General features: G+C 43.1%; 1 protein-coding gene across 1 annotated transcript in view; it reads left to right on the top strand.

Annotated features, from left to right (window-relative positions):
- The first annotated feature begins 15,605 nt into the window (after positions 1 to 15,605).
- The window catches only part of LOC130858127 (UDP-glucuronosyltransferase 1-6-like), a 97,768-nt gene continuing 93,923 nt past the window's right edge, over positions 15,606 to 19,450 (top strand). Inside the window, exon 1 of the mRNA XM_057744017.1 lies at positions 15,606 to 16,528. Within this exon, the coding sequence (XP_057600000.1) occupies positions 15,668 to 16,528 (861 nt within the window). The 5' untranslated portion in view covers positions 15,606 to 15,667. The remainder of the gene's footprint in view (positions 16,529 to 19,450) is intronic.

Below are 19,450 nucleotides of genomic sequence, written 5' to 3'. Positions count from 1 at the left end.
GAGAAGTATTGGTCAGGGATTTTGTAGAACATCCTTCAATTTGTGTTTGTCTGATATTTTTGTCATGGTTAGTCCAGTGTTATAGATTTTTGGGTGAAAGTCCACAGACAGCTATCCTTGTATCTCATTTTAAAAAAGCAGAGTAATGCATTCTGTCACTCACCATTAAGTATTACGTTAACTGTGGGTTCCTTTACATGCCCTTAATTAGATTGAGAAACTTCCCTTCCTTTCCTAGTTTCCTGAGAATTTTTACCAGAAATGGATGTTGGATTTTATTAAACACTCTTTTCTGTGCCTATTGAAATTATTACATTGTTTTACTTTTTTAGTTTATTCATATGGTGAATTGCTTTGATTGGTTTTTCCAAAATTAAAATAGCCTTGCACCCCTGGAATGAATCTCACTTGGTTATGATATATTATATTTTTATGTATTATGTGGTACAGATATATGTTTATATTATTGAATTTGTTTTGTTAAATTTTTGTTTAGAATTTTTGCATCTACGTTCTTGAGGGGTGTTGGTCTGTAGTCTCTCTTTCTTGTAATGTCTTTATTTAGTTTGGTTATGTGGCAATGCTGGTCTCATAGACCAGTTCTATGGTCTCATAGAGTGAATTAGGAAATTCCCTATGCTTCTACTGGAATATATTGTATCTGTATTCCAGAATACTTTCTGGAATGATAATCGGTAGCACTTCTTTCTCCAATGTTTGGTACATTTATCAGTGAAGTTATCTGGGTTTGAGGTTTTATTTGTGGGAAGGTTTGAATTGCAAATTTAATTTCATTTTAAAAAGTATAGGTTATTTGTATTCAGCTTATTTATTTATTCTTGATTAAATCTAGTAGTTTTTATATTTTAAGGAAATTGTCCATTTCATCCAAGTTGCAGAATACATTGGCATAAACTAATTCATTATATTCTCTTATTATTCTCTTAATGTCTATAGAATCCGTAGCGATGCTACCTCTCTCATATCTGATACTGGCAATTTCTGCTTCACTTTCTCTCTCCTTCTCTCCCTCTCTCTTTCTGATCAGTTTGGCTAGAGCTTTATCATGTTAATTCATGTTTTCAAAGAACAAGCTTTTGGGTTCATGGATTATCTCCACTGTGTTTTATTTTCTATTTTATTGATATCTACTCTGAAGTAAGCCTGCTTGGAGGTAGACCACTCTCCCCCATTTTTATTTTTCAATCATTTATCTGAAACTTTCCCAGTCACCAAGGTAAAAGGTGACTAAGCAAATGTCACCAGTAATAGTCTGGGTGTCTTGGAAGGAGCCCTCTGGCCACCGAGGAAAGATTATGTGCCCAGGTTGGATTGAGAATCCCTCACCAAATGTCCCCAGGGTCGCACCTGACATCACTGAATTTACCTATGAAGGTGTCTAGAAAGCCTTCACAGTGTCGTTTAGTCTGATGCAACAAACATTTCCTTGTGTGCTTTCTCTGTGTGAGGCATAGTGTGGGTATTGTGGGAGGAGAGTACAAGCGTGAAGAAGATATGTCCCCTGACCTCAAGGAGTGCTTGACAGAGTGTGAGACAGATACAGAGACTCGTGAAGGAGGGCACCAGGCCTACTGGGGCAACCCCACAGCAGAGGTATCAATAGAAGTCTGTGAAAACAGAGAGAAAAGAGAAAGGAGTCCCAGCAGAGTGCTTGGGTGACCCTAGGATGTGTGACATATGTAGGGAAAGTGATTTAAAATAGATGACAACCGCATTCCATCAGGTCCCTAGAAGGGTCCAAGTAGGTGGGGTTCCCAATCTTATCTCAACATTTCGGAAGCCTCAGAGGGTTTGGAGATGGAAGAAGACACGCAGTAATGTCAGGCATTGCAGAGACTCCTGTCAACCTCAAGGTTGCTGCCAGTGAAGAGGTCAGTGGCAAGGACTTCAAATCTTTCCTTGGAATCTGGGATGGCAATCACTTTCTGGACAAAGAGTCTTTGGTAGTCTGAAGATAAAATCCAAATTTGCTGAGCTTCCTAGGTGGCGCAGTGGTTGGGAGTCTGCCTGCCAATGCGGAGGACATGAGTTCGATCCCTGCTCTGGGAAGATCCCACATGCCGCGGAGCAACTAAGCCCGTGTGCCAATAAAAAAAAAAAAAAAAAAAAAAATCCGAATTTGCCTTTGGGACAAATTGCAAAAATACCAGCTTTATTGAAATGTACTTTCTTTTTTATCTTTCTGAGTCCTGAGGTTCCAAAAGCATTGGTTAGTAATTGTGTTACTGAAAGGGCATCACCGTGCAATGTCTCTGCTCATGGTAAAGCTCAAAAGCTCTCTCATCTGGAAAACATACTACTACCTGTTTCAGCATATGCTTCTCATTCATTATCATCCTTGTGAGTAAATCATTGGCAACGAATGTAATTTTTTTTCTTTTATGAATGTCTAAATACACACCCTCTCCTGAGTCAGGTTTTATGACTGTACTTGGGCTGCTCCTGCTACATGAGCTTAGGATCCAGGCAGCGAGATTGCACTGGGCTGCTGTTAACCGATGGCTCCTGCAATTTCAAGCAGCTTGCTTCCTCTCTGTGCGTGTCTGCTGCTGACACCTGGCTTTGCTGAAGCAGGCAAGCTGCTGGTAGTACCCATGGATGGGAGCCACTGGTTTACCATGCGTCAAGTCGTGGAGAAACTTGTCCACAGAGGGCATGAGGTGGTTTTAGTCATACCAGAGGTGAGCTGGTACCTGGGAAGTTCAGTCAATCTGACGGTAAAGACTTATTCCACATCTTACACTCTGGAGGATTTGAATCGTGAGTTCCGGAAGTTCTCTGATTTTCAATGGAAAGGTCAGCCATGGAGTTTATTTTTTATGTTCATGAATTCATATAGCAAAGGTTTTGACTACTTGTATTCACATTGTAAGAGTTTGTTTGAGGACACAAAATTAGTGAGATACTTAGAAGAGAGTTCTTTTGATGCCGTGTTTCTAGATCCTTTTGACATGTGTGGCTTAATTGTAGCCAAATATTTTTCACTCCCCTCTGTGGTCTTCACCAGGGGAGTATTTTGCCATTATCTTGAAGAAGGTGCTCAGTGTCCCATGGCTCTTTCTTACGTTCCTAGAGATTTATTAGGGTTCTCTGATGTCATGACTTTCGGGCAGAGAGTGTGGAATCATATTCGGCACTTGGAGGAGTATTTACTTTGCCGCTATTATTTCAAAAGTGTTGCAGAAATTGCCTCTGAGATTCTCCAGACGACTGTCACAGTGTCTGATCTCTTCAGCCAAACATCAATTTGGTTGTTACGAATTGACTTTGTTTTGAACTATCCCAAACCTGTGATGCCCAACATGGTCTTCATCGGTGGCATCAACTGCCATGAGGGAAAACCGTTGTCAAAGGTAAGTTACTTCTCCTTAAGCATATTAAGAATTAATGTGGCTTTGCACATTAAGAAAGAAAAAAAGGTTGCTTACTTCATTTATACCCTTTGCATTTGTAATTTCTTTCTGGATGAACAAAGTATTTTGTGCAAGTTAACTTAGTAGTGCGTCATCAGATTTTACAAAGCTGTCTTCTTTGATGTGTATGTGTATACTATTGGTGTAATTGTATATAATTTCCAGGATGCATTTTTAATACTGTTTTTGGAAAAATGCTGAAAAATACAGTAAGAAATGAAACTTCCCTTTTGTTAATCCAATGCCACCCCCTATAGGAAAAAGCTTTAAATGTTTTGTGTGCGTCTTTTCCAATTTTTCTGAAATTATTTTATATAAGTGTATATATCTAATGTAAGTTTGCACACCCACTTATTAAAATATGATCTACTGTCAGACTGGGCATATTGTTCTTTACCTTGCTTTTTTCACTTGCCAATAAGTTATGGGCAGCTTTACAGTGAGTACATGCAAATCTGTCCCATTCCTTTTAATAGTTGCATAAAATTCTTTACTTTGATGCACCATAGTTTATTCAACTAACCAATACGGAGAGATATTGATAGCTTTTCCCACTTTTTCTTTTATAAGCAAGGCTGTAGTAAACATTCTTAATTTCTTTACCATCATATATTTCTGTCTTCTTGCTCTTCTCTCTGTAAGCTAGAGTCTTTAGGGGTAGTGTTACTGGGTCAAATGGTATGTACATATTATATTTTAATGAATTTGACAAACTGCTTTCAGATATTGAACAACCTGACACTTTGGTCAAAAGTATAGGAGAGTTCTGTTTGTCTATACCCCTTCTGCCTCCAGATGTTGTCAAAGTTTAAAATCTTTAGCAAAAAAATTCTACATGGGTGCATCAATTTTTATATCCTATTTTCCTAATACACTGGCCATTTGTATTTTCTCTTCAGTGAATTATGTAGTCACATTCTTTAATGATTTTTACAGGACTTTCTTTTTATAGGTAATTATTGTAAGTCCCGTGAGTATTAGGAATATTAAAGCTTAGTGTTTTGTAGGTGCTGCAAATATTTTTTCCCTTGGCTATCTTTCATCTTTCCTTATCTGGGACTTTCATTTTTGGGTATTCACACAGGTTGACTTTTCCTTTAATGGTTTCTGCATTTCAGCTTGTTTAGATCTTTCCAAGTCTGACATATGTAAGCATTTTTTCCCTATTATGTCTGAATGTTTTAATTCTTCCAATGTTGATAGTTTTATTTCTCACAATGAGAACTCTGCGTGGTGTAAGGATCTAACTTCATTGCTTTTCTAAGTGGATAGTGCATTATCCCAACATCATTTAACAACAAATCCTCCTTCATTCACTGAATTGAAATGCATCTTTATCATATTTGCAACTCGCACATTTATTTGCATCTGCTTTTGAACTTTCAGTCGTGCTCCACTGATTTCTGTATCTATGCATGTGCCAGTAGCACATTTTGATTATAGTCGCTTTGTAGTAAGTTTTAATATCTGGTGGGGCATGCCGCATACTCATTATTTTCTTCCAAGTTTTCTTGGTGATTCTCATAATCTATTTTCCTCACAAAATTGAAAATTGTTTTATCCCATTCCAAAATATAAAAATAAGCCATTATGGTTGTGTTAATATTATGTAAAATATTATTCCTCATTTGAGAAAGATTGACCTCTTTTTGCTATGGTTTTCCTATTCAGAATATAGTACTTCTCTTTATTCAGATCTTGTTCTATGTCTACCAATGAAAATTTGCATTTTACTTTGTATGTCTTTTACTTTTTCTTATTAAAATGTGTTTGTAGGCATTTTATTATTTTTGAAACTATTGTGAACTGGTAATTAAAATAAAGTATAACTTTGCTTTTTGCACATTTATCTTGATCTAGCCATATTACTAATTTCTCTTATCAGTTTGTAAGATTTTTTTAGGGATACAATATCATCTGCAAATAATAACCTCCCATATTCATACCTCTTATTTTGTTTCACTGAAGCACATACCTCCAAAACATCACTGAGTCATTAGTTCAAAAACAAGTACTCAATAGTTTACGAATAATGTTGAAGAGTTAGTCCAGCATGTTTGAACTGGAATTCAATCACTTGCAGTTGAAAAGGTCTTTGCAAATACAGGAGTAATATTCCTGGCAAATGCAGAACCTCTAAATCCAGGTGAAACACCTGGTGGCGTATCTCAGCCTATTATTTTATTATTTATTATTTTCAATCTATTGATCTGGCTACATATAAGGCTCAGTACCTCTTATAATAGAGTCATATGGTCTCACATATCGGGGGTCTTACTTTCCCCTCTGAACCTAGGAGTGGTTAGAGATGGATTATGTACTCAGTGAATTTATGTTATGGACACTCTGCTTATGTAACTGCTACTACTTAGAACCTGAATCCAGTCTGGCTAGGACAGCATTTTATAAGGGCCTCTTGCCTTGCCCACTGGGGACACCAGGACCCTCACATAGTTGAGGAAGTTTCACCCAGACTGGGTATACACACACACACAGACAGACACAGGTGATAATGTTGGATTTCTTCAGCATGACTGAATGCAAGCAAACGAGAATAAAAATATTGGTTGGGCTGTAGAATGCTCAGACCTGTATGAAGCATCCCATTTTTACAAGGAAATTTTTTGGGAATAACCTTAATTAAGCACTTTCCATCATACATGTGCTGAAAGTGAATTTAAGTGTTTTTGGAGTAGAGAAGGTATTATTTTGTTTGTGTAAATTCAAGATGTCATGTCAGGGATTGGCAAACTTTCATGTAAACAGCCAGAGAGTAAATATTTTAGATTTTTCAGGCCATGTAAGTTCTTTGTCACATAATTGCTTTCTGTGTTTTCGGTAGTTTGTTTGATTTTTTTTTTTTTTTTGGCCAGGTGGCTTGTGGGATCTTATCTCCCCAATCAGGGATTGATCCTGGGCCCTCAGCAGTGAAAGTACAGAGTCGTTACCACTGGACAAGCAGGGAATTCCCTGTTTGGTTATTTATAACTCTTAAAAAATCTAACAACCATTCTTAGCTCATTGGCCATACAATTAATGGGTCACTCAGATTTTTCGGTCTTTTTGGAAGTGGGGGACAAGATTGCTGACACCCCCACCCCCGGCCAAGGGAAAAGTCAGAGGTGCAACAACTGAGGGAGAAAGGGAGTCTAGTAGGAAAACCTACGTTTTAAATATGTTATAATGTTCTGCTTACCCTGAAAAAACATTACATCACCTGTTAATAAGAAATACGTTAGTGTAAGTAGATTCCACTGGTACAAGGCCAGGTTACTCAGAGTAGAAATAAATTTAAAACATTAGGCGGCTTCCTTGATGGCGCCTTGGTTAAAAATCCACCTGCCAATGCAGGGCACTCGGGTTTGATCCCTGGTCTGGGAAGATCCCACATGCTGCGGAGCAACTAAGCCCGTGCGCCACAACTACTGAGCCCATGTACTGCAACTACTGAAGCCCATGCTCCTAGAGCCGGTGCTCCGTAACAAGAGAAGCCACTGCAATGAGAAGCCCACACAACAAAAAGTAGCCCCCGTTGTCTGTAACTAGAGAAAGCCCATGTGTAGCAACGAAAACCCAATGCAGCCAAAAATAAAAATAAGTAATTAAATAAAAAATAAAATAAATCTTGAAAAAAAAAGGAAAAAGAAAACATTAGAGAGATAGGGACTTCCCTGGTGGTCCAGTGGTTAAGACTTCCCCTTCGAACGCAGGAGGTGTGGGTTTGATCCCTGGTTGGAGAGCTTAGATTCCACATGCCTCTCAGCCAGAAAAGCAAAACATAAAACAGAAACAATGTTAACAAATAACAATAAATAAACAATTGTTATTTAACAGTAAACAACAATAAATAAATTACAATTTAACAATTTAACAAATTCAATAAAGACTTTAAAAATGGTCCGCATCAAAAAAAGATCTTTAAAAAACAAACAAACATTAGGGGGATAAGCTAAGTCCCTCTGGTCAGCTATGGGCCCAAGTTGCAAGGCTCTGAGAGGCTGGGCCTCTCCCTTTTGTGCTGTTTCTGTACAGCACCAGGTACCACCCAGGCACCGCCTGCACCCTCTGTCTGAGGATGGGGCCCTGCACCTTCCTGCACCCACGCCCAGTTCATGGGTCATCCAGAGGGGTTTAGAGATATGTAAAGCCATATGGATTTTATATCTACCTATTATAGAAAGATAGCTATAAAACATATTGAACCATATATGGTTTCACATGTGTTTGGTTATATATGTCTATAAATATCTATAAAATATACAGTTTTCTATATCTATTAAGGAATTATATGTATTTGAAAGGTTTCATATATCTGAAAGATTATGTATAGATATTTTAAAATTTATATATTACAAATTTACTTATATTTATATATAAATTATATATATATGCATATAATATATATTACATGCAAAATTTTAAATGTGTATATTTATGAGTACAAATGTAAAGTAAACATATTTCTCAGAGAGAATTCTAATCTCAAAGAGGACCCTTTAGCCAAGAGCCTTGGATACAGCATAACTACAAAAGCAAATTTTCATCAAAAGACCTACGGACACCGTGTATTTCTCCTGAGTTGTACACTTTAAAATGGTTAAGATGGTGAATTTTATGTCATGTGCACTTAACCAAAATTTTTTTAAAGTGAGAAAAAAATGTCTTTTCCCAGTCGATGGGTCTGAATCAGGATACAAACGTTTTCTGTGTCGCATCATTTTTTCTCTCCTTCTGTAACTGTCTCCTCCCTTTTACAAATTGCCGTGACTTGTTGTAGTGACTGGGTCAGTGTCCCATAGAATGCTTCACTCTGTAGTTTGTTGGATTGCTCTCTTGTTCTCGTATTTAACTTGTTTCTATAAATTGGAACTTTTCATTGATCCAGTTTCCACTCTTTTGACAAGCACATGGCACTGATAGAGCTGTGTACTTGGTATTGCATCACAGCAGAAGGCAGCCCACGTCTGACTGTTCTACTTTGAGTGATTCTGACATTGATCTGAGTGCAGAGTCATGCTGTCATGTGTCTGCTTTGGCTACCCAGAAGTCCTGAGGGAACCTGGACCAGGTGACAAGTATGGATTAGGTTGGACAAGCTTTAGCTTACAATCTTTTGGTACGGAATTGGGGACCCAAGACATCTTTGATGCAGTTGACACATCTCTGTGTCTTCCAGTCCCTGACCACATCGCCAGCCACATCCTTTTCCCTTCCTATGTTCCAGCCACACTTCCTGCTTCCGGTCTTTCATACCACCCCACTTTGGAGCCCTCATACCTGCTGTTCCTCTCTCTGGAACCCTCTTTCTCCCATTCACAGCTGTGCTAAATTCCTATCCTTTTCATTTTGATTTCAATGACCCTTTTTGGGGGGAAACTTTCCATGACCCCCATTGAAGGTCACACGCTCTAGTTACAGGCTCTCATGGGGCCTGATATCACCCTTTTAAAAGAATTGCCTATCCCAGTGGCAATTAATGAGTTCTCTGACAACACTGTATAGTGCCTGTTACACCTCTCTGTGCTCTAAGCTCCAGGCAGGAACCACATTTGACTTTCCTGATGCCCTGTCTCTAGCACCCAATCTGGTGCTGAGAGCACATTTTCTGGATGAATGAAAACACAGTTGGAGTAAAAGTGTGTGCCAAAAGGGTCTTAGCCGCTGAAGGTTGTTTTAAGAGAAAGAAAGGCACCTGCTCCATGTCAGCCTTAGGATTTTGCCACTCCCATTGTGAGTACAAAGAGAGCTGCAGAACAGAATAAGTGAAAACTGTGTAGGTCTTAAGTTTCAGTCAAATTGCTTTTCAGAAATTCAAATCTACTCTCCGAGGCCTCTCAGTGTTAGGGAAGGGGGCAGAGGAGACTGGTCACTGTCAAGGGTCACATGACAAGTGAGAAATCGCTAGTGGCTGAGAGGACTTTTAGGAAAAAGAGGGTCTTCTATGTGGTCTCAAGCAGCATTCTTTGTGCCTCCTTGGTACAACTCATACCTTAGGGACCCTTGGTCGACATAAATGTTCATGAAACAGCACTTAGAATTGCTACGGGAGGGGATGGCATCAAGGGTTTGGGTCCTGTGTTTGATCTGAAATAAAAGAATATCCTGGGGACCTCCCTGATGGCACAGTGGTTAAGAATCCACCTGCCAAGGCAGGGAACATGGGTTCCATCTCTGGTCCGGAAGGATCCCATATGCCTTGGAGCAACTAAGCTTGTCCACCACAGCTACTGAGCCTGTGCTCTAGAGCCCTTGAGCCACAACAGTTGAGCCTGCATACCACAACTACTGAAGCCCGTGCACCTAGAGCCCATGCTCTGCAACAAGAGAAGCCACCACACTAAGAAGCCCACACATCACAACGAAGAGTAGCCCCCGCTCGCCGCAACTAGGGAAAGCCTGCACACAGCAACAAAGACCTGACATAGCCAATAAATAAATAAATAAATTTATATAAAAAAAAAGAATATTCTGGAGACAAAAGGCAAGTCCAGGATTCAGCAGAAGCTGCAAACAGGAGTCAGGAGATAACCCTCTGCTTGGGAAGAGCCTGGGATTCTCAACAGAATGTTGAACGGGTGTTGGACTCAGTCTTACACAGATCTGAAGGAGCAAGATGACCCAGCAGATAGATACATAGGTTTGACTCCAGATGTCACAAAATCCCTCTGTACACTTTTCTCCTTTACTGTCTCCTCCATCCCTTTTCCTTTCCAACCTTCACAATATCAACATTAACTATAATCAGGCTGTTTTTGAAACAACATGATCAGATGTCAATATTCTCCCTTTGTGGGGAAACTCCTGTGAATTATTTAACCCTCAGGTGGATAGAGCCCCTTAGGGAGAGTTTAGAAATTAAATATAACAAAAGCCAACATAGGTTGGTATTGTTATTAGCCCATTTTGCAGATAATGAAACTGAGGCACAGAGAGGCTGAGTGAGTTGCACATGGTCACAGCTCTGGTAAGTGGGGAAGGCAAGATTCCAACCCAGTCATTTTTTTTTTTTTAATTGAGATGTAATTCACATTTCGTAAAGTTCACTCTTTTAAAAATGTACCATCAATGGTCTTTAGTATACTGGAAGATATCTGTAATTATCATCGCTGTCTAATTCCAGGTCACTTCCTCACTCCAAAAGGACACCCCATGCCCCTTGGCAGTCACTTCCCCTCCTCCCCATCCCCCGGCAACCACGAATCTACTTTTTGTCTCTATGGATTTGCCTCTTCTAGATATTTCACAAGAATGGAATCATACAACTCATGGTTCTTTGTGACCGGCTTCTTTCATGTACTTTTCAAGGTTCATTCGTTCTGTAGAATATATTGGCACTTCACCCCTTTTTATGGCTGAATAATATTCCACTGTATGGGTATACATATCGATTCATCTGTTCATCAGCTGATGGACATTTGGGCTGTTTTCGCTTTTTGGCAATTATGACTAATGCTGCTATGAACATTCATGTATATTGAACCCAGACCTTGTGCTTTTAGAGGCCAAGGTCCCCCTTGACTGCCTCCCTGTGGAGACTGGAAACTCTTGGGAAGTGCCCTGCCTGTGACCTTTGGGGAGGTTGTATGCAGTGAAATTTCCCCAGGGTGAGCTTGACTCACATCTCATGGCCTCTAATCCCTCAGTGGACATGACATTTGCTGGTTTTGTGGTGCTACCGAATAACTTGCAGTTGGCTCTTTGGTTATTTATCGTAAAGGGTCCTTCATTGAACAGATATCTATTGAGAACCTTCTCTGTGCCTGGCTAAGTGCTGGGGACATGGCACAAACAAATGAACACGACTGCCAGCTGGAAGCTTGCCGTCCAATGCGGAGGCGGACGTTGATCCATTACAAATGATGAAATGTACCTGAAAAGTAAAGGGTATGAAGAGAACTGACACTAGGAGGCCTTGCAGGAGGAGGAGTGATCTTAGGAGGAGTTGGGGGGAGACTGTGCCAAGCAGAGCAGCCCAAACCCAAATAGCATGAGGCATTTAATCCTGAAACACAGGCATGTTCGTCCCCTTTTGCCCGTGTCTTTGAGGTCTTCCTATTCTAGTAAATGCAGGCACGTGGAAGTCCTATTCTGTTCTCTTCTGAGTAGGCTGCTGAGTGGCCTGTGCCTCTCCCCATTGCCCTGGCTCCTGGGACCACCACCCATGTTGATGCAACCCCTCCTGAGAAGGCACAGACACAGCCCCTAAGGTAGGACACGCGCCCGCCAGAGATGTCAGGCTGGGCAAGCCATGCTTCCCTGAGCTGCCCTGTCCCATCCATGTGTGATTCAGACGTGACCATTTTGGACCTCCACCAAGACCTGGGCTCGGAGCACTCTGCCTTCAGGAGCCCTCACCCCACAGCCTATCAAATGGATTAAACTGACCCCATATCCCACATACCCCCATATACTGTCAGTGTCATTTGGTGAGCTGAACTGTAGTGGACCAACTGACCTGAGGCTATATTTGTATAGCTATTTTAAAGATTTTTTTTTTATTAATTTGCTGTTTTTAAATTCTGGATTTAGTAAATGTGTTTGTTCAGATCTCAAACATTTTGCAGGGCCTTTTAGATATTGTAGGTCCAAGCCCCATTAGTCCTAGGGTTTAGATAATTCAAGGGTCAACCTTTCTAAACATCCCCCTGCTCCTATCATGACACGACTCCCCCCCCACACACCCTTACATCTCCCCTCTACTCAAAATTTGGGAGTCCTTCATTTAATTTGGGGAAATCTCAGGTTCCATCCCAGGATCTGCCCCCTTCTCCCCACTGATACACGTCCCAAGCTCAGTGACTGGGTCTGTGGGAGTCCCTGAGAAGAGGTCAGCTTTCCCCTGGACATTCAGGGATGCCCCAGGACACCTCAGGTCCCACAGCACCACCCAGGGCAGGCCTGGCCCTGCAGGGTGGCTCACCCTGAGGGTCTCCCCACTCCCCCATTGTGACTGGCAGACACTCTAGATTCTTCTTCCTATTGTCTTGTGTACATACACACACACACACAGCCCATTCTTAGAAACAGTCAAACCTTGTAAGGAAAAAGAGAAATGTCTTTTAAATGCTTCCTTCTTAGTTTGCAAGGCATCTCTGGTGATGTTTTGCAAAGTGGTGTTAGATCCTTTCCTTCATCTCCTGTCTCCCATGTATGTCCCCTCGGGCCTGCTGGAAATAAGAACAGACCCCACCGCCAAGCCTCCTGTCCAGCAACTCAAAGCCCAGAGCCAGGCTCTGCTAGGAAGGGCCCAGGCCAGGTCCTCTGCACAGTGGGGCCTAGGCTGAGGAGCCTGAGGTGTGTAGCACATCTGCTTCTCCCACCTCCACACACTCACTGCCTTCAGCCTTTCTCCCTCTAGTAGTATTGTTCTCAGAAAGAACCTGTTCAGCTGCCTGCCCCGGAGGGTGGATCTGCACTGTGCTCCCCTTTGGACCATCTGGGGGTCTTCCTGCTGTCTAGATGGACTCAGACCAGGATGCTCCCCCTCTCCTGACTCTGATCACTGTGAGAGGGAAACCTGGCTAGTGCCCTTCTCCCTGAGAGGCTGCAGTGAATTTGCATCTTGGCTGCATTCCTGGGGCCAGCCTTGTGCTTACAGTGGCTCCTCGCATGCTATTCCTCAGGCTTCTTCTCCTTTCCCGAGTCCCAATATGCTTCCTGAGCCCACAGACCAGGGTTAGGACAGGACCTCGCGTGCCAGTTCAGTGGTGCGTGACTAGCTCTGGGCGAGTCTGATCCAGCCCTGCTAGGAACCACAGCCTTTCTCCCACATCCACCACCCTCTTGGACCTCCCTTGGCATTGAGATTAAACAGGCAGGGCCAACGTGATCTCCCTGGGTCTCAGGGAGAGTTGAGCAACCTGAAAGCAGGAACCAGATCATACCCGGCTGATGGGTGGCAGGGCTAGAAGCCAGCCCCTGGCTTTCTGACTCCCGCTCCTGGGCGCACACCACATGCTAGCTCCTGCAGAGACTTGCGCACATGAAACAGAACATTTAAAGAATGTGTGCTCTTTTCGGAGAGGAAGCTGGTCAGTGACACTATGAGCCTATAAACTGTCATTTGCAAAACATGTGAAACAATGTCACTCCTATTTTTTTTATTTGTTTTGAGAAATACAGCTATTTAAAAAAAATATATTATTTATGTGGACTTGTAATGGGTTTATTCTTGTTATCTTAAATCTATTAATGAGGAAGTATTTTTCTAAATGTGACAGTTTTAATCTCTAAAAGAGCTCATTATGACAACCTAGAGGGGTGGGATCGGGAGGGTGCGAGGGAGGCTCAAGAGGGAGGGGATATAGGGATGTATGTATACATATAGCTGATTCATTTGGTGCACAGTAGAAACTAACACAACATTGTAAAGCAATTATACTCAAATAAAGATCTGAAAAAAAATAAAACAGCTCATTTGGGTAGATACAACCCACACAAACAAACGTTTTGGGGCTCTTCAATCATCGTTAAGAGTGTAAAGGAGCCCTGAGGCTGAAAATTCTGAGAACAGCTGATCTAGACATAGCCAATTCTATTTTTCCTTCCGAAGCTGCAGGAGTTACCAAAAATATGTCCTTTCTATAGGCATCAAGCCTCAGTTTCTCACCTGAGAAGGCTGGTCAGATCTGCATTCTGGAGTTTGTATTGCAGGAGATAATGGGTGAGTGTTATAGAGGTTAAATTTGGAAATAAGGTTGTTAGTTCAAATATGATCATTGGGGAGAGGAACCTGACCTAATATGTCTGGTGCCCTTCTAAAAAGGGGTAATGTGGACACAGGCACACACACGGGGAAAAGGGTAAACCAAAAGGAGGAGAGGCGGGCAGTGCCTGTATATGCCAAGTAATGGCAAAGATTGCCAGCAAACCATCAGAAGCTAGGAGGGAGCCTGAAGCAGATTATTCCCAAGAGCCTCTGAAAGGACTCCACCCTGCCCATGCCTTGATCTCAGACATCCAGCCTCCAGAACTGTGGAATAAATTTCTGTGGTTTAGGCCACCTAGTGTGTGGTCTTTTTTACCCGGGTCCTCAAGAATGGGAAATTCCCTAAGCCAACGGGAAGTTGTTTTCTAAGCCAAGAAAGTGTTCTGCAATGTCTGGAGTCCTGATGTCAGAGCCACTTTTTTGTTTCAAATGCTGGCTGGTCGAGTCACTACCATTAAATCCCCGTCACCTGATGCTTTCCCATGGTTTTATAATTCTACATTTCATCCTCTTTAAAATTTTTTCATCTCCTCTTCTGCCCCTTTTACTCCTCCTATCCTTCTTGCAATCACAGTGCAGGGCTGGAGCTTTCACCCCTTGAGAACTTTGGGGAGCTACTTTTTGCCCAGCAGGGTGAACCTCGGTTTATACACACAGAACCTGGCTGCCTAATCAGAGCCAGAGGAAGCCCTCAGAGGGACCTGCCTTGGCACTCACAATTGTGGATTAGCGGATTAACTCACTAATTCTAGATGCAACCTTATGTGACAGATGTGGCAATTCAGGGGCAGAGCAGTGGCGGTGGGGTTGACCTGCTCAGAAGGGACAGGCTCAGAATTCCTGTTCTTCACCACAGTCAAAGTGGGCACTGTGGTCTTAGAGCACATATCCATTGGGATTGTTTTTTGTCTTCTGATATAACACAGAACACCCAGTAACAATGGTTAGACCAGGAAAAGGGGTTTGGGAAGGTAAATTAGACCCCTCTGCACCCCATGGCTTCCTGCATCCCTGTTTAAATCCAGCCATTGCTGTGGTAACCAGGTAACTAGGATCTGGAGCGACTGGCTCCACCGTGTTGTTTCGAATCGTGAAACTGGCATCTCTTAACCTTCCTTTTGGCCCTCAGAAAAGCTGACAAGTGGAGAAGCACTGAAAGGTATTTGTCCACGGACATTGTCACGGGTGCAGCAGAATCTGAGGGGCTCAGGGTAGAGGACTGCAGCCGGCCTCCCGGGACCCTCCAAGTTGTCCCCCAGAGGGAGAGGGCCAGACAGGTTGGTGGGGAGGTACACAAAAATAAACCTAAAAGCTTATAAGGGGTCTGGTTGTTGTAAGTTAGCTGTGTGTTTAAAAATGGTTAAATATTAATTTAGGTTCGTTCATGTAACAGGGCAATTCAGGGCAAGGAGAGGCGGGCTGGGTCTGTAAAGAGTACAGATTAGTTGAGGGAACATTGCCAGAAGCTCTGCGGTTTGGAGCGTGTGAACTCTTTACTCTTGGTGCTGCTTGCACGCTGTCTGGCATGGCTTGCCTGCTCCATGCGTTTTGGAGGGTTTCTCCGGGGGCTTTTTTCTTAGCACTTTGGAGCATGGCCATGGGTGACAAGCTGCTGGTGGTCCCTCAGGACGGAAGCCACTGGCTCAGCATGAAGGACATAGTTGAGCGTCTCAGCGAGAGAGGGCATGAGATCGTGGTGGTGGTGCCGGAAATCAATTTGCTACTAAAAGAATCCAAACACTACACAAGGAAGATCCATCCGGTGCCCTACGACCAGGAGGAGCTGCAGAGCCGTTACCGCTCTTTCGGAAATCATCACTTTTCTGAGAGATGGCTGGTGAACGCGGCTCTGCTGGAGTACAGGAATAACATGATCGTCATTGGCATGTACTTCATCAACTGCCAGAGCCTCCTGACAGACTCCAACACCCTGAGCTTCCTCCAGGAGGGCAAGTTCGATGCCCTTTTCACAGACCCAGCCTTACCCTGCGGGGTGATCCTGGCCGAGTACCTGGGCCTGCCCTCCGTGTACCTCTTCAGGGGCTTCCCGTGTACCCTGGAGCACACGTTCACCAGGACCCCAAGCCCCGTGTCCTACGTTCCCAGGTACTACAGTCAGTTCGTAGACCGGATGACTTTCCCCCAAAGGGTGGCCAACTTCCTCATTAATTACTTGGAGAATTTGCTACTTTACTTGCTGTATTCTAAGTACGAAGACCTCGCACGAGACGTCCTCAAGAGAGAGGTGTACCTACCCGCCTTATATCGGGAGGGCTCCATTTGGCTATTAAGATATGACTTTGTGTTTGAGTATCCCAGACCAGTCATGCCCAACATGGTCTTCATTGGGGGGATCAACTGCAAGAAAGTGGGGATCCTGTCTCAGGTGAGTGGTTTTCTTTCTTTTGGATTGCCATCTTTCTTCCTGGGCAGACGTGGTTCTCACATGGTCTGTCTTCCCTTGTGCCATTGGTCTGGGGAGGGCTGCCTGAAGAGGGAACGCCAGGCTGAGGTTTTGAATGCTGCTGAGGCTTGGAATGCAAACAAGGGTCATGTGTGGCCGCAGCAGGAAATAGCTTTAGGGAGGTAATCTGGGGACAGTCGCAGAATCATAGACTGAGACTTAGACGTTTCCAGGCCAAATTCTATACTTACCTGTTGAGGAAACAGGTGAGGGTGGACCAAGAGGACACAGAGCTAAGAGGCTAGTCCAGGTCAAAACCCATTCTCCCACCTCGGTGCGTTGCTTTTTCCCTGGGTCTTAAACTAGGGGTCAACACACGAGAGCCAGTGGACTGAATCTGCTCAGTGGCCTGGTATTATACTGCTCAGAGCTAAGAATGGTTTTTACATATTTCAAGGGTTGTTATAATCAGCAACAACAAGGAATATGTGACAGATGTGTGTGGTCTGCTAAGCCTGCATATTTACTATCTCTTTAGTGTTGTTGTTTTTAAATTTCTGGCTGCATTGGGTCTTCATTGCTGTGTGCGGGCTTTCTCTAGTTGTGGTGCGTGGGGGCTACTCTTTGCTCTAGGCACACGGGCTTCAGTAGTTGCAGCACGAAGGTTCAGCAGTTGTGGTGCACATGATCTAGGGCACACAGGCTTAGTTGTTCCACACGGACTTAGTTGCTCCGCGGCATGTGAGATCTTTCTGTCTTTCCGGGCCAGGGATCAAACCCATGTCCCCTGCATTGGCAGGTGGATTGTTAACGACTGCACCATCAGGGAAGTCCCTACTATCTGACTCTTTATAGAAAAAGTGTGTTGACCTCTGACCTAAAGGCTAGTGTCTTTAGATGCCCTCTTGATGTATGGGGAAGAGGGCCCAGAGCTATTCGGAAAAGAAAAACTTGTAAGTTTTTTTTGAACTTTTTTTGTTTTTGTTTTAATAGGTACAGCTTTTTAATTAATTAATTTAATTAATTTATTGGCTGTGTTGGGTCTTTGTTGCTGCACATGGGCTTTCTCTAGTTGCTGCGAGCAGGGGCTGCTCTTCGTTGTGGTGCGTGGGCTTCTCATTGTGGTGGCTTCTCTTGTTGTGGACCATGGGTCCTAGGTGCATGGGCTTCAATAGTTGCGGCACATGGGCTCAGTAGTTGTGGCTTACGGGCTCTAGAGCACAGGCTCAATAGTTGTGGTGCACGGGCTTAGTTGCTCTGTGATGTGTGGAATCTTCCCAGGGCAGGGCTTGATCCTGTGTCCCCTGCATTGGCAGGCAGATTCTTTACCACTTCACCACCTAGGAAGCCCTGTTTTAATAGGTACAGCTTTGAAAGGCTTCAGATCACTCACACCAGAATTCTCTTTTTTTAAAAAATTTATTTATTTATTTATTTATTGGCTGCATTGTGTCTTTGTTGATGTGCACAGGCTTTCTCTAGTTGCGGCGAGCAGGGGGCTACTCTTCGTTGTGGTATGTGGGCTTCCCATTGAGGTGGCTTCTCATTGCTGAGCATGGGGTCTAGGTGCTCAGGCTTCAGTAGTTGTGGCACATGGGCTCAATAGTTGTGGCTCACGGGCTCTAGAGTGCATGCTCAGTAGCTGTGGCGCATGGGCTTAGTTGCTTTGCAGCATGAGGGATCATCCTGGAGCAGGGCTTAAACCCGTGTCCCCTGCATTGGCAGGTGGATTCTTAACCACTGTGCCATCAGGGAAGTCTCAGAACTCTCTCTCTTTTTTTTTTTGGGGGGTACACCAGGTTCAATCATCTGTTTTTATACACATATCCCCGTATTCCCTCCCTTCCTTGACTCCCCCCACCTCGAGTCCCCCCCCACCCTCCCTGCCCCAGTCCTCTAAGGCATCTTCCATCCTTGAGTTGGACTCCCTTTGTTATACGATAACTTCCCACTGACTATTTTACAATTGGTAGTATATATATGTCTGTGCTACTCTCTCGCTTCGTCTCAGTTTCCCCTTCACCCCCCGCCCCCTCCCATACCTCGAGTTCTCCAGTCCATTCTCTGTATCTGTGTCCTTGTTCTTGTCACTGAGTTCATCAGTACCATTTTTAGATTCCGTATATGTGAGTTAGCATACAATATTTGTCCTTCTCTTTCTGACTTACTTCACTCTGTATGACAGATTGTAGTTCTATCCACCTCATTACATATAGCTCCATCTCATCCCTTTTTATAGTTGAGTAATATTCCATTGTATATATATGCCACATCTTCTGTATCCATTCATTTGTTGATGGACATTTAGGTTGCTTCCATGTCCTGGCTATTGTAAATAGCGCTGCAATAAACATTATGGTACAAGTTTCTTTTGGGATTATGGTTTTCTTTGGGTATATGCCCAGTAGTGGGATTACTGGATCATATGGTAGTTCTATTTGTAGTTTTTTAAGGAACCTCCAAATTGTTTTCCATAGTGGCTGTACCAACTTACAGTCCCACCAACAGTGCAGGAGAGTTCCCTTTTCTCCACACCCTCTCCAACATTTGTTGTTTCCAGATTTTGTGATGATGGCCATTCTGACTGGTGTGAGGTGATACCTCATTGTGGCTTTGACTTGCATTTCTCTGATGATTAGTGATGTTGAGCATCTTTTCCTGTGTGTGTTGGCCATCTGTATGTCTTCTTTGGAGAAATGTCTATTTAGGTCTTCTGCCCATTTGTGGATTGGTTTATTTGCTTTTTTGGTATTAAGCTGCATGAGCTGCTTGTATATTTTGGAGGTTAATCCTTTGTCCGTTGTTTCATAGGCAATTATTTTCTCCCATTCTGAGGGTTGCCTTTTAGTCTTGTTTATGGTTTCTTTCACTGTGCAAAGCTTTTAAGTTTCATGAGGTCCCATT

The sequence above is a fragment of the Hippopotamus amphibius genome, chromosome 8, assembly GCF_030028045.1.
Source record: "Hippopotamus amphibius kiboko isolate mHipAmp2 chromosome 8, mHipAmp2.hap2, whole genome shotgun sequence".
Taxonomy (NCBI): Eukaryota; Metazoa; Chordata; class Mammalia; order Artiodactyla; family Hippopotamidae; genus Hippopotamus; species Hippopotamus amphibius.
This window is presented reverse-complemented; position numbering and strand designations above follow the sequence as displayed.